At 34.0% G+C, this 14714-nt stretch overlaps 1 protein-coding gene and 1 long non-coding RNA gene across 5 annotated transcripts in view; both read left to right on the forward strand.

Moving 5' to 3' along the window:
* LOC134721523 (uncharacterized) overlaps positions 1-14714 on the forward strand; it is an 80707-nt gene that overhangs the window by 58189 nt on the left and 7804 nt on the right. For all 4 annotated transcript variants that reach the window (XM_063584604.1, XM_063584606.1, XM_063584605.1 and 1 more), the window contains 2 exons: positions 1181-1324; positions 4317-4460. In XM_063584604.1, coding sequence (XP_063440674.1) covers positions 1181-1324; positions 4317-4460 — 288 coding nt within the window. The remainder of the gene's footprint in view (positions 1-1180; positions 1325-4316; positions 4461-14714) is intronic.
* Positions 8443-14391, forward strand: LOC134721524 (uncharacterized). Its single transcript, XR_010107874.1, has 4 exons — positions 8443-8705; positions 11514-11595; positions 12014-12115; positions 13686-14391. It is a non-coding gene; the product is annotated as an uncharacterized LOC134721524 (long non-coding RNA).

Genomic DNA, 14714 nt, shown 5'->3' on the forward strand with positions numbered 1-14714 from the left:
GAAATAAACTAAAAGGGTTCTGTTAGAAATTGTAAAATAAAATTTTTTGATTGTAGTCTCTTTTTATGAATGTTCCAATTTTTATTTCTGTCAATTATTTGTTATAAAACATTTTAGACGTATCATTAATGAACACAAAGCTCTAATGGCGAAAAAATCTTTCTGTTGTTCAGAAGAGGCCTTGGCACCTATTTAATGTTTCTTAATTACAGTGGAGGATAAAAAAAACACTTTTAAAAGTGAATGTGTATTTGATGTTAAAGTAGCATGCATCAAACTGTATTATTTCATTCTGATTTATTTAATTGTTCATTTATTGCTTTCTGATGGGGAGGAAATGAGTTTTGTGGTCCATTTTTTTAAAGGTTGCACATTAAAACTATTTCATTGTTCAGTTTAAATGTATCGATAAATGTTATTGTCAAGAAAACAATTATATTTCTAAACTTAGCCATATTGTACATGCAATAACTATAATTATAGACATTGCATGGTTTTGCACAGATTATTTCTTAGGGCTTTTCCAGAATAAAAGAATATGAGGCTGATATGTGACAATTGGCAAACAACCCAAATAGGTAAAAATAAAATTCACGGATGAATTCTACAGAATTGGAGAAATACAAATTTTCAATGAAAATTGAAAACACTAGCCCCCTCCCAAAAAAATGTACAAAATATTATTAATGCAATAGAATCCTTACAACAACAAATAAATCCAGAAATAACATAGAGAAATATTTGATAAGTCTAAGTACAGTGCCTGGCCAAGTCAGAACATGTAATTCAGTGGTTCGTAAGTTCCTGTAAATCAGTTTTGTTTTGTGTCTAATGTTTTGTGTTTAATTCAGACTAATAGAATTCTTGTTTCAGGTTTTTACATTTTTCATTTCTGGGACTTTTATAGCTTACTCTGTTGTATGCATTTTGCTCATTGTTGAAGGCTGCATGGTGATCTAAAGTTATTTACTTCTGCCTTGTTGGGTCTCTGGTAGAGAGTTGTGTCATTGGTATTCATACAACATATTCTTGGATTTATATGCAATGCCAACAATCACTTTATGCAAATGAAAAGCAAAGGAACAGTGTTAAAATCATTTATTTTTTGGTTATTGAGGTTTGAAGAAAGTACAACAAGCTATCATAAACAGGTTTTTATAACTACAAACTTCTTTTTCAGAACTTAGAAACAATACCAAGATTAAAAGATGAAATAAAAGAACTGAAGGAAGAAATAGATGCTTACAAACAGGAATCAAATGAGAAAACATCTTTACTGGTGGCTGCTAGGAAGGCTGTGGGGGAATACAAAGATAAACTTAGGGTAAGTGACAATGTCATGTCTGCTGGGAAGGCTGTAGGGGAATACAAAGATAAACTTAGGGTAAGTGACAATGTCATGTCTGCTAGGAAGGCTGTAGGGGAATATAAAGATAAACTTAGGGTAAGTGGCAATGTCATGTCTGCTGGGAAGGCTGTAGGGGAATACAAAGATAAACTTAGGGTAAGTGGCAATGTCATGTCTGCTAGGAAGGCTGTAGGGGAATATAAAGATAAACTTAGGGTAAGTGGCATTGTTATGTCTGCTGGGAAGGCTGTAGGGGAATATAAAGATAAACTTAGGGTAAGTGGCAATGTTATGTCTGCTAGGAAGGCTGTAGGGGAATACAAAGATAAACTTAGGGTAAGTGGCAATGTCATGTCTGCTAGGAAGGCTGTAGGGGAATATAAAGATAAACTTAGGGTAAGTGGCAATGTCATGTCTGCTGGGAAGGCTGTAGGGGAATACAAAGATAAACTTAGGGTAAGTGGCAATGTCATGTCTGCTAGGAAGGCTGTAGGGGAATATAAAGATAAACTTAGGGTAAGTGGCATTGTTATGTCTGCTGGGAAGGCTGTTGGAGAATATAAAGATAAACTTAGGGTAAGTGGCAATGTCATGTCTGCTGGGAAGGCTGTAGGGGAATACAAAGATAAACTTAGGGTAAGTGGCATTGTTATGTCTGCTGGGAAGGCTGTTGGAGAATATAAAGATAAACTTAGGGTAAGTGGCAATGTCATGTCTGCTGGGAAGGCTGTAGGGGAATATAAAGATAAACTTAGGGTAAGTGGCAATGTCATGTCTGCTAGGAAGGCTGTGGGGGAATATAAAGATAAACTTAGGGTAAGTGGCAATGTCATGTCTGCTAGGAAGGCTGTGGGGGAATATAAAGATAAACTTAGGGTAAGTGGCAATGTCATGTCTGCTGGGAAGGCTGTGGGGGAATACAAAGATAAACTTAGGGTAAGTGGCAAGTCATGTCTGCTGGGAAGGCTGTGGGGGAATATAAAGATAAACTTGGGGTAAGTGGCAATGTCATGTCTGCTGGGAAGGCTGTGGGGGAATACAAAGATAAACTTAGGGTAAGTGGCAACGTCATGTCTGCTGGGAAGGCTGTAGGGGAATACAAAGATAAACTTAGGGTAAGTGGCAATGTCATGTCTGCTAGGAAGGCTGTAGGAGAATACAAAGATAAACTTAGGGTAAGTGGCAATGTCATGTCTGCTAGGAAGGCTGTAGGGGAATATAAAGATAAACTTAGGGTAAGTGGCAATGACATGTCTGCTAGGAAGGCTGTAGGGGAATACAAAGATAAACTACAGGTAAGTGGCATTGACATGTCTGCTGGGAAGGCTGTAGGGGAATATAAAGATAAACTTAGGGTAAGTGACAATGTCATGTCTGCTGGGAAGGCTGTAGGGGAATACAAAGATAAACTTAGGGTAAGTGACAATGTCATGTCTGCTAGGAAGGCTGTAGGGGAATATAAAGATAAACTTAGGGTAAGTGACAATGTCATGTCTGCTAGGAAGGCTGTGGGGGAATACAAAGATAAACTTAGGGTAAGTGGCAATGTCATGTCTGCTAGGAAGGCTGTAGGGGAATACAAAGATAAACTTAGGGTAAGTGACAATGTCATGTCTGCTAGGAAGGCTGTAGGGGAATATAAAGATAAACTTAGGGTAAAAGGCAATGTCATGTCTGCTGGGAAGGCTGTAGGGGAATACAAAGATAAACTACGGGTAAGTGGCAATGTCATGTCTGCTAGGAAGGCTGTAGGGGAATATAAAGATAAACTTAGGGTAAGTGGCAATGTCATGTCTGCTGGGAAGGCTGTAGGGGAATATAAAGATAAACTTAGGGTAAGTGGCAATGTTATGTCTGCTAGGAAGGCTGTAGGGGAATACAAAGATAAACTTAGGGTAAGTGGCAATGTCATGTCTGCTGGGAAGGCCGTAGGGGAATACAAAGATAAACTTAGGGTAAGTGGCAATGTCATGGCTGCTGGGAAGGCTGTAGGGGAATACAAAGATAAACTTAGGGTAAGTGGCAATGTCATGTCTGCTAGGAAGGCTGTAGGGGAATACAAAGATAAACTTAGGGTAAGTGGCAATGTCATGTCTGCTAGGAAGGCTGTAGGGGAATACAAAGATAAACTTAGGGTAAGTGGCAATGTCATGTCTGCTAGGAAGGCTGTAGGGGAATACAAAGATAAACTTAGGGTAAGTGGCAATGTCATGTCTGCTAGGAAGGCTGTAGGGGAATACAAAGATTTAACTTAGGGTAAGTGGCAATGTCATATGTCTGCTGGGAAGGCTGTAGGGGAATACAAAGATAAACTTAGGGTAAGTGGCAATGTCATGTCTGCTGGGATGGCTGATGAAAAAATACAAAGGTAAGTATAAATGACATTGGTTACCATGGCACTAATGGTATGATGGGGAATACATGGATAGAATTAGGGTCACTGGGATAAGTCATGAAACTTACTCAGTAACTCAGGAGTTCAAAATTGGTTCCTGAAATACCAAATTTAGTATTTGAATTCTGAGTGTGAGTACTCAAATCCAAATTCTATAAAAGCCCTTGAAATATTTGGAGTAATGTATTTACAAGTATTTCAAGGGCTGTTATAGAATTTGGATATAACACATGGATAAGTAACATTGCTGCTAGAGATTGCAGAGATTAAAAGCTATGGGTTAGATAAAATGGTAATGGATGTTAGAAAGGCTGTACATTAGAATACATTGAAAAAAATTAGGAAAAAACTATAATATCAAAAATATGCAATACATAGAAACATATCAAACCAATGGAAAACAACTGTCATATTCATGAGTTGGTACAGGTATTTCTTTATGTAGAAAATTGTAGATTAAACCTGATTTTATAGCTAAGAAATTAATTATGATATAAATTATATAATATTTATTGAATTAAATTATCTTATTCAAAATGATTTGAGATTTTTTTATTTCATTTGTGATTTCAGGATGTAGAACAAGATGTGGAACAAACAGAAAGATTAAGAGAAGATATAGTGATAGCTCACAATGAGAATGTGGCTTTAAAAAGGATAATGTTAGGAAAGGATTGTTTGGTGATACAGAAATCTAAAGCATTAGACTTAGCAAAGGTACATTAACATTTTTTTATTAGAATAATTCTTCAAAAGATCCCAGAGGGACAGTCAAACTCATAAATCGAAAATAAAATAAAATAAAATAAAGAATAAGCAACACAAACCCCACCTAAAACTGGGGGTGATCTCAGGTGTAAGCAGATCCTGCTCCACATGTGGCACCCTTCGTGTTGCTCATGGTATAACAAATCCAGTAAATAGTCTTATTCAATAGGTTCCATTCATGAAAGTGAAGGTGATTGTAGTTATGACGTAAGGAAAATATCCGATATCATCTGTGAAATGTTTCTTTCATAACGGTCAACAAACTCGTGATGGTGTACTTAAAATTTACCAAGGGATTATTTCAACTTCACCATTTGGAACTCTTGGTTTAATAGCTTCGTTGTGAGCAGCAGTGTTCAATCAAGCAAATCATGATTGGAAATACAAGCACGGAAATATTGTTTCAATTGGGTGATAGATACCCCATATGCAGGATGGAATGTTGCTACTTAGAAACAATTGGAAAGCTGAAATCATCTCTTTTGTGTTGTAAAGTTTTGTCGTAAAGGTTTTGGTGCCTCTTCTTGCATCCCTCATGATTTTTTTTTTCTGAATATTGTCTGAATGTGTCTGAAAATGTCTGAATTATTTCTGAAATTTTCTTACATGAGAAATGATGTCTGAATTTTTCTGAATCCTGATATTTCTATTCTGAATTGATACTGACAATTCTGAATTTTTGCTGAATATTTCTGAATCATTAAGAATTTTATTCAGACAAATTAAGAACTTCTGAAAGTGTCTGAATTGTTCTGAAATTGTCAGAAATATATCCAAGAATGTAAGACGAATTAAAAATCTGTATGTATCAGTAAGAGTATGATTCAGACAAATTCAGAATTTCTGAAAAATGTCTTAATTTTTCTAAGTGTGTCAGAACTATGTTTAATAAATTGTTTACACAGAGATGACCAATTTTTTTTGTTATGCTGACACTAAAATGTAAATTTTGAAATCAAAATAGTTAAAGTTTTACATGTAAGTAATGCAAAATATTCAAAGTCAATGAACCATGACTGAAGGTATTATGGGCTGAACAATCTCCATGAAAATGAAAATTTGCCATATGCATACCAATTATCAATAGACAATGACAGATTGAGCAGGGTCAGATTATCTCCATGGAAATGAGATGTAGCAATACCAGTTAAACTGCATACCAAATATCATTTACATATCACAATATGTTCCCAATGCATTAATTAACCTTATCACAAACTAATACAGTTGTAAACTAAGCAAAAGTTTCAAAATCTTCAGACCATGACTGAGGGGGTAGGGTCAATTAATCTCGATGGAAATGAGGATGTATGTACTATGCTAGTTCAACTAGGGGTTCCCCATAAAGTGACCTAATCACAAACTAATACATGAAGACTTAGCAAACGTTTTAAAGTCAATAGGCCATGGCAGTTGGTGCAGGATCAAATAATTTTCATGGAAATGAGATGCACCAATGCTAGTTTAAATGCATACCAAATAACATTGACTAACACCAGTGGTTCCCCTTTAACTCAGGCCTTATCAAACTAATACATGTTAACTAAGCAAGTTTCAGTCACAAATTAACTTGTAATTCGATGTTCAAAGCCACCCTCTGATGCTGGAAACAGCATATACATGTACATATGTCTCGATTTTCGGTTTCTTCAAGGAGAGCCGGTGACAAAACTGTAAGAATTATCTTTTCTGTATTGCCGTGTATAACGAAATTTGCAATGTGCAAAAATATCAACGATAACTGAACAAAAGGGATGTCATTTTGTAAATTAGACAAGGAGAAATTTCGTTCTCAGCAATTATAGATATAGGAAGATGTGGTGTGAGTGTCAATGAGACAACTCTTCATCCAAATAACAATTTATAAGAGTAAACCATTATAGGTCAATGTAAGGCCTTCAACACTGTTTCATTGCATTTAAGAAATATGTTTCTCCGTGAAATAGGACCCCATTGATTTATTCGAAATTCTAAGAAGTGATCCGTTTTAGGTATAGTTAAGGTATTACTAACTCCACTCATCTTCATTCATTTATTTCTTAGTTATCACGAAGAACATACTAGTCCTCAGATTATCGTATTTATCATGAAAATTCGGATCTGATCTAATTGATAATTACCCATTGAAAACTACACAGTATATATGGCCTGAGAGCCACTATAGACCCCCATTATGTTGATGCTCTTTCGAGTTCAAAACAGATGCTGTCCAACAAAAGAAAAGCTTAGCGTGAAGAATGTGTTCGGACGATTACAGACAAGAGGAAAAAAGAAAATATGGAATATTCGTTGTCGAGTGTTAATAAAAATTAAATACTGATGTCTGCATGGTTTTTTTTATATTTGAAAAAGTAAATGGTTTCTATGTGTGTCTCACACTTTTGCTGCAGCCAGAGTAAATGTGCAATGTTGTTTGCCATACGTCCCGACTTCGCCGGGGAGTTACCATTTGATTTATACGGGAGGCTAGGATGAAACATGTTGTCCTGTATTTTATTTCACGTGTTGTAATATCTCTTTCCTGCATGCATTCTTATATATTCGCTCTTATCAGTCATCAGTCCTGCCATTTTCTTATCCTGACCTTTTTATAAAAAAATTCGTCCTGCCTGTTTTTCTCGACTTTTTTTTGTAACTGATTACATCCCAACCCTCCCCCTGAACATGAAATGATAGTTTTTTATTGGAAAAATTACGGGAATGTGAAAAAAAAGATTAAGCCAAGTTTCAGTGATTTCATTCCAATGTCGTATTTCTTTTTTAAAGAAAATTTCGGCACTGCTTTCAACAGCAATGTTCTGTTTTCAATAAATTCAACAAATATCAGTTAAAGTTTGGGTGAAAAAAACAGTTTTCATCAGATTCAGATCGCCCGTTATTCACTGGTTTTTTTTTTCACTGACAAGTTTAAAAATTCCAACAAAGTACCTTTTTCCAGTGCCGTAGATGTAGATGAAAGATAAAATCATTGATCTACTATTTTAAAGTAAGGGTCAATTCCGTTTTAAAAAGGTAATTAGTATGGCGTTTATTATCACTGAACTAGTATATATTTGTTTAGGGGCCAGTTGAAGGACGCCTCCGGGTGCGGGAATTTCTCGCTGCATTGAAGACCTGTTGGTGACCTTCTGCTGTAACAGCCAATGGCGTTTTTTTAAATGATTGTGTATTGCATTAACTATACAATCTGCTGCTTGAGCGTTGGAACTTGACATCGCTTACGAAATAGATAACTGACATCGAAGTACCAAAGCGTGTCGACTGCACCAGGTTAGATTGGTGAGAAATTAAGATATCGGGTTAACTGCTTACTTGATTGACAGGAATCAATTATTATCGTTGAGGCTCCTGTAGGGAAAATATGATTACATTGTTAAAAGTTGCCATTATTACAACGTGGAGTATATAAGAATACGATCAGTTCTCACAGGGACAGTCACAGTATACTAACGATTTTTTACCCGAACAGATTTAAAGTTCGTGACGTTTTTCTCGCAGCGAGTCGGTTTGTAGGTTAATTGTTTTTATGACAAATGCAGCCCTAAAAATCCCGTTTTTTTGTCCGTTTGTTTAACTTGCTACGTAAAAATACGTCTGTGGTAAAAACCTAGGACTATTACAATAACAGTTAGTATAATAGTTCCAGTACACTATAAACTATAAGGGGGCATATATAACGTCCGTTTATAAATTAGGCTGCCTATAAATTATTCCATATCAGTAGGCGGATATTTATAGTGGTTGAAAACCTCCATAAATTAATCATACAAGACCGCTGAGACAACTATAGCACGTGTGTAATATTAGTTTCAGAAATAAAGTAAAAATTTCCTTGTACGATATATTTATTCTCGGCGGGCGATTTCATGGTGAACGTAATCGTCTATAATCCGGAAAATGATCCGGAGTTGGTTTTCATGTTAGATCTAGATCGTGTGACGCAGACAACGTTTGAACGCTGCAGGACAGATATTTTAAAGATAACAACGAGAACCTTTGTATGTATAACAGCTTGATATAAAGGAAAAAATGACGTCTGCCATTCAGAAGATGGTTTTCAACTTGCCCAGGAAATTGACTACAACTTGTAAACTGTCAGTGTAAATCCAAACGCACATACAAGACAAATATCCACAACTGCAAGTGACAACAGTTACAGGCTATACAAAAATCAGTGCCAATAACGATCATGGGGTATGAATATGTGTTCATTTCAATGCTAATTTTTTAATTTGGAAACGGCCATTTAATATTGTGGGTGGGGCAGGGGATTTGAAAATTGAATAATCTTGTCCTGCCCTATGTCCTGCGTCTGGCAAGGCTATTTTTTTTTTGGGGGGGGGGGGCCTTCCTAGACGGCGTCACAGAAAAACATAAAATAGCCTTGCCAGATGTTATAATTATTTGGATGATCCAAATAATTATAACATGATCCAAATAATTATAACATCTGGCCCAGCCCAATGCCTGCCTATGACATCGTCCTAGTCCAAATAATTATGACGTCTGGCAAGGCTTTTTAAAAAAATTTCGGGGACACCTTCTTACGACTGCGTCCCAGAAAAAAATTAAAATAGTCTTGCCAGATGTTATACCGTTATTATTTGGACTAATGTCGTCCCAGAAAAAAGATAAAATAGCCTTGCCAGACGTCGTAATTATTTGGACTAGCCTTATCTTTAAAGATATCAGAATGAAAAATTACTTTACACACCAAAATAAAGGATATTTATAGTATAACTAATCGCCGTATTTGAATATAAAAAATAAGACAACGCATGACCGAACGACGCATGGATTAAACAAGTGCGTAGCACGAGTTTAATCCATAGCGGCGTTCGGTCACAAGTTGTCTTATTTTTGATATTCAAATACGGCGATTAGTTATACTTTTTATTACATTGGCTAATGTTTTTTTTTATGAAATTAATGTAGAAAATGTAAGGAACTATATGTTTTTACTACGCATTTGTTTTAAAAAAAAAACTTGTTTTGATCCGACGTTATCGACGTCCTGACAACGCCTATTGTTGTATGACGTCAGAGAGTGAAATAACCACGTTTATTTCACATGTGAAATTATCGGTTTTTATTTAACTGGGAAATCAATGTAATTTATTGCAACCAATGTAATAATTACAACTATCTTTTTAAACAACTAAAAAATAAAACAATCAGAAATCACAAAATACATATTCCAAAATTAATCGTGCCTCCTCCTGTGACAGAATATCAAATGGTCGTTTCCTTATAGTCAGATTATACTATGCAAAATTAAAAACAACAATGAACATGTAATTATAAATTATATGGGTAAACATAGTCCAAATAATTATGACAGCTTGAAAGGCTATTATATTTTTTGTTGTCAAGGAAAAAAAATATAATAGCCTTTCAAGACGTCATAATTATTTGGACTACGGGAATAGGGTAAACATAGTCGAAATAATTATGAGGTCTGACAGTATAAAAAAAAGAAGATCTGGTATGATTGCCAATGAAACAACTCTTCAAAAGAGACCAAAATGGACAGAAATTAACAATAATATTAATAGGTTACTGTACAGCCTTCAACAATGAGAAAAGCCCATAATGTATAGTCCACTATGGAATCACACTTTATTTTGAAATGACAATATCTTAATCAATAAATGCATGAAATAATTTCTGACTTTACAGAACTTATTACAATTACCAATATACACCTTATCACTATTTGTGGACATCACAGTGGTTCCCGTAAAGTTTTGAAGTCATAATACAAAACATCTGACACCACAATAGAAAAGTGATAGTTGTATGATACCAATAGTTCATGAGAGACAGATTCTTGGGTCAGCCAGGAATAGCCATAAGCTGTATACAAATAAGAAAATGTGGTATGATATCATATATGCAATGAGACAACTCTCCACAAGAGACCAAATGACACAGACATTAACAATTTTAGGTCACTGTATGGCCTTCAACAATGAGCAACACCGGTACCAAATAGACGACTATAAAATGCCCCAAAATGACAAATGTAAAACAACTCAAATAAGAATTTATGTACAAAAAAAAAGAAGGAAAAACAAATATGTTAAGCATCAACAAAAGACAACCACTGAATTAAAGGCTCCGGACTCTGGAAAGGCACATACATACAGAATGTGGTAGGGTTAAACACATTTATAGCAGGAATTCCCCTCCCCCTAAACCTGGGACAGTTGTGTAACTACACAAAAGAATAAATTATAAAAATCTGTTAAACAGTTGCTAAACTCATCAGATGGATACAAATAAAATACAACTACCGGTAGCAAAAACAGAGTGGACGTGGCTGGGGTACTTGTATATCCAAACAAAAAGATACTAAGTACAGATCTGAGAGTACTTAAAGTTACGGACAGCTAGTTCAAAGCCACTAAAAACAAGGGCCCTGGGATCCGCCTATGAAACCTATACCATGTATTATAGCAATAATTGGTCTTGACAATCCTGACAAGAACATTTACAATATGAAACGATTCAATTTAAAAAATTTAAAGTCCAATTTATTACAAAACAGTAAACGAAAACAAGACATAATTGACAGTACACGAAACAACAACAACCTGAACCACTCTCAACTACAGGCTTCTGACTTTGGACAGGCACATATAGAATGTGGAGGAATTGAACTAAATTTGTGTGCACCAAACAGGAAAGTGGTGTTATGACACAATATTTTAACAAACTATGCAAAACATTAAAAGAAAAACAAATATAACAAACAGATAAACACAAGAACCACTCAATTACAGGCTCCTGACTTGGTACAGGTACAATAGAATATAGTAGGCTATTAAATCAATACCTACATGTACCTACCATTACTTTTTTTTTTTTTTTTTAAATTTAATTGAACAGTTAAATGTGCATGTGTTTAAAATAATATTTAGTATGGTTTTAATTGACTTATAACAAAATCAATTTTTATACAATGTACCAATAAAAAACAATATTCTCTTCTTTTTTAAGGACTGAGCCATTTGAAGTTGGATGAAAGATGATCTGCATCATTGTGTTTATGATAATGTGGAAAAGTACCAATTGTTTTGAGGTAAGAATGTCAGAGATGAGACACAGCAACCTTTCAATTTATAAGAATATACAAATATTTACTTTTTTGCTTTACATCCAGTGGCAAATACAATGTACTTCACTTAGATATTCTTACCTTCGGTTTATATATATTGCCGTTGTTGCACATGTTACTTATGCATTAATCTATTTAAAATCACAGTAAGGGCTGTTCTGTTCTAAGTGAAAGGGTCGAAAGACACTTTTTGTTTTAAATCAACACTGATAAAACTTTTAGTTGATTGTATTTCCAATATCTTTCTTAAAAAAAAAACCACAACCCATCTTTTCTGATGGCTCTTTTTGAATTTCACTTTAAGACAACTGTTGAATATTTTATACGAGTTCATAAATTTAGGTGTCAGTATTGATACTAATATTTTAATTTAACTTTTTAGAATTGGTTCCACAGATGTCAGTGAAAGAGACTTACGACTTAATGTACATGTTTTTGAACAGAACTATTAAAAAGAAAAATGGTGCAAAATCAATTGAATCTGGTATGTACATGCTTTAGTTTTAATAGCCTAAAAATAAGCTGTAAGTGTGGAATGTTTTCCAATGAGACAACTATCTACTATATGAATGCAGTACAAATGTAGATGAGAACAATGATAGCTAATGGTCACCATACAGCCAATACCTTAAATTAATTTATGACGCTGACACATATATTTGAAATAATGAATTCCTACATCAATTATACAGCAAGCAACTAACGAAGTTGCAGAGGATATAATGTTTTTGACCTGTCTCAGTCTATCTGTCTGTCGGTCTGTCCATCCGTCAGTTCATCAGTCCCGTTTCTTGTCATCGCAACTTCTCTCAAACCACACAACAGAATTTCATAAAACCTTTTTAGATAATAAGGACATATAATGCAGTTGTGCATATCAACAGGAAATTATAAATTCTTTTTCTAGGAGTTATGCCCCTTTGAACTAATTTTCTTTAATGTACTAGTACTACTGCAACAGTTTGTCATCGTAACTCCTCTGAAACCACACAACAGAATTTCATGAAACTTTGTAGATAATAAGGACATACATCATGAAATTATGATTCAATTTTTTTTCTAGGAGTTACGCCCCTTTGAACTTATTTGCTTAATATACTTCTGCAACAGTATGTCATTGCAACTCCTCTGAAACCACATAACAGAATTTCATGAAACTGTGGATAATAATAAAGAAATACTATGTAGTTGTGCATATTGACCAGAAATTGTGATTCAATTTTTTCTATAGGAGTTACGCCCCTTTGAACTTATTTGCTTCAATGTACTACTGCAACAGTTTGTCATTGCAACTCCTCTGAAACCACACGACAGAATTTCATGAAACTTTGTAGATACGGTAATAAGGACATATAAGGAAATTATAATTCATTTTTTTTATATAATTTTTTATTCTTGCACTTATTTTATTTCTCCAATGAAAATGTGGGGATGTGGGGTATGTGAGCGAAATCACTAAGGTTCTTTAATTGCATATTCATTAAAACTAATACATTAAACTATAAATAAACAAAAAATCAGCATGATATTCATTTGATTATAGATTCCTTAAGGATTCCTAACAACTAATTATGAGGTCAAGGTCAAAGATTTTAAAAGTCAACTGAATTTGTCCCAAAAATTGGTTCCCAAGTACTTGATCAAATACATGTATTGCATATGGGATTGAAGAATTGCATAGATATATGACCATTTATAATTAAAAATTAATTAGAATTTTCTTGATACAAGGAAGTTGTGTATTTGTTAATGGCAAAGTTCCATTCAAAGAATGTTTTGTTTTTCTAATGTTAATTAAATACAGAAAAATAGCACTCATACATGTCATGTGGCAATTCATGCCAGATTTTTATAAAATGTATACCAATGGCTCACATCATCAATGTCAAGGGTTGGATTTAGGGAAATGGGAAGAAATATCATAGTGATTTAGTAACAGTTTCAAACAAGAATTTGTGGAATTTTAGTTATTGTCCCTGGGCAGACAAGAAAAATGCAACACAAGAGACATTGAAGTTCTGTTCTTTTATTAGCTTGTTTTTTTATTTACTCAGGTCACAAGAGATATGGAGACCTCGAGAGACAGAAAAAGAACAGACCAGGGAATCACAGATCCATATCAGATAATAAAATTAAATTGAAAATTTAAAGTTTGAATTTTATGTTATTGAAACTATTAATTTACAAACTTCCTGAAAATTTGGATTTTATTTATTATTGAATAGAGGCTAAGGGTATTTGACCATCATCAATGTGCTTACACATTGATTTTCATTCAACTTTAAGAACTTCTTTTTAGGTTTTTAGGGGAATATCTGTTGTATAAGTTACAAAGTTTTGTATGGATATCCACATTCTGAATGTTTTCTGAATATATTTCTGAATCTGTCTGAATCCATCTGAATGTTGTCTGGATATTTCTGAATGTTATCTGGATATTTTTGAATGTGTCTGATTATTTCTTAATCTTTCTGATTAAATTCAGATTTTTCTGAATTCATTCTGAATATTGCCTTAATTCATTCTTACATAATTCTGATTTTTGTCTGAATGCTATTCTGATTTTTGTCTGAATGGTTTTCTGATTCCTGTCTGAATGTGCGAATGAAAATTCTGAATTTTTCCATAATAGTCCGAAATCCAGTAAAAATTCAGACATTTGCATTAATGAACACATTTTTAGCTATTCAGACATTATTCAGAAAAAAATAAGAAAAATTAAGAATACTTGTCAGACAGAATTCAGACACTATTTTTTCATGAGGGAAGTTAATCGTGTGGTCCTAAAACATCTTGTTTTCCTTTCTGTAATGACCTAGGATAAATTTCTGGAAAATATTGAAGTTAATCATCAATAATAATTGATATGCATTATAAACGCAAATAAAGGTGATTTACATTAGAATTCATAAATATTCCTTTTGCATTTGTATGTTGTGATGTACAGCTGTGTACAATACTATTCAATTTTATTGCAATAACTTTAATAGCTTTAATTTTCAATAGCATTGTCAACAATTCTAAAGCATTAGTACTAATGAAAGCTTTGTACTTTCTGTAGATATTACTGTATACTGGTACAT

The sequence above is a fragment of the Mytilus trossulus genome, chromosome 6 (genome assembly GCF_036588685.1).
Source record: "Mytilus trossulus isolate FHL-02 chromosome 6, PNRI_Mtr1.1.1.hap1, whole genome shotgun sequence".
NCBI classification, from domain to species: domain Eukaryota; kingdom Metazoa; phylum Mollusca; class Bivalvia; order Mytilida; family Mytilidae; genus Mytilus; species Mytilus trossulus.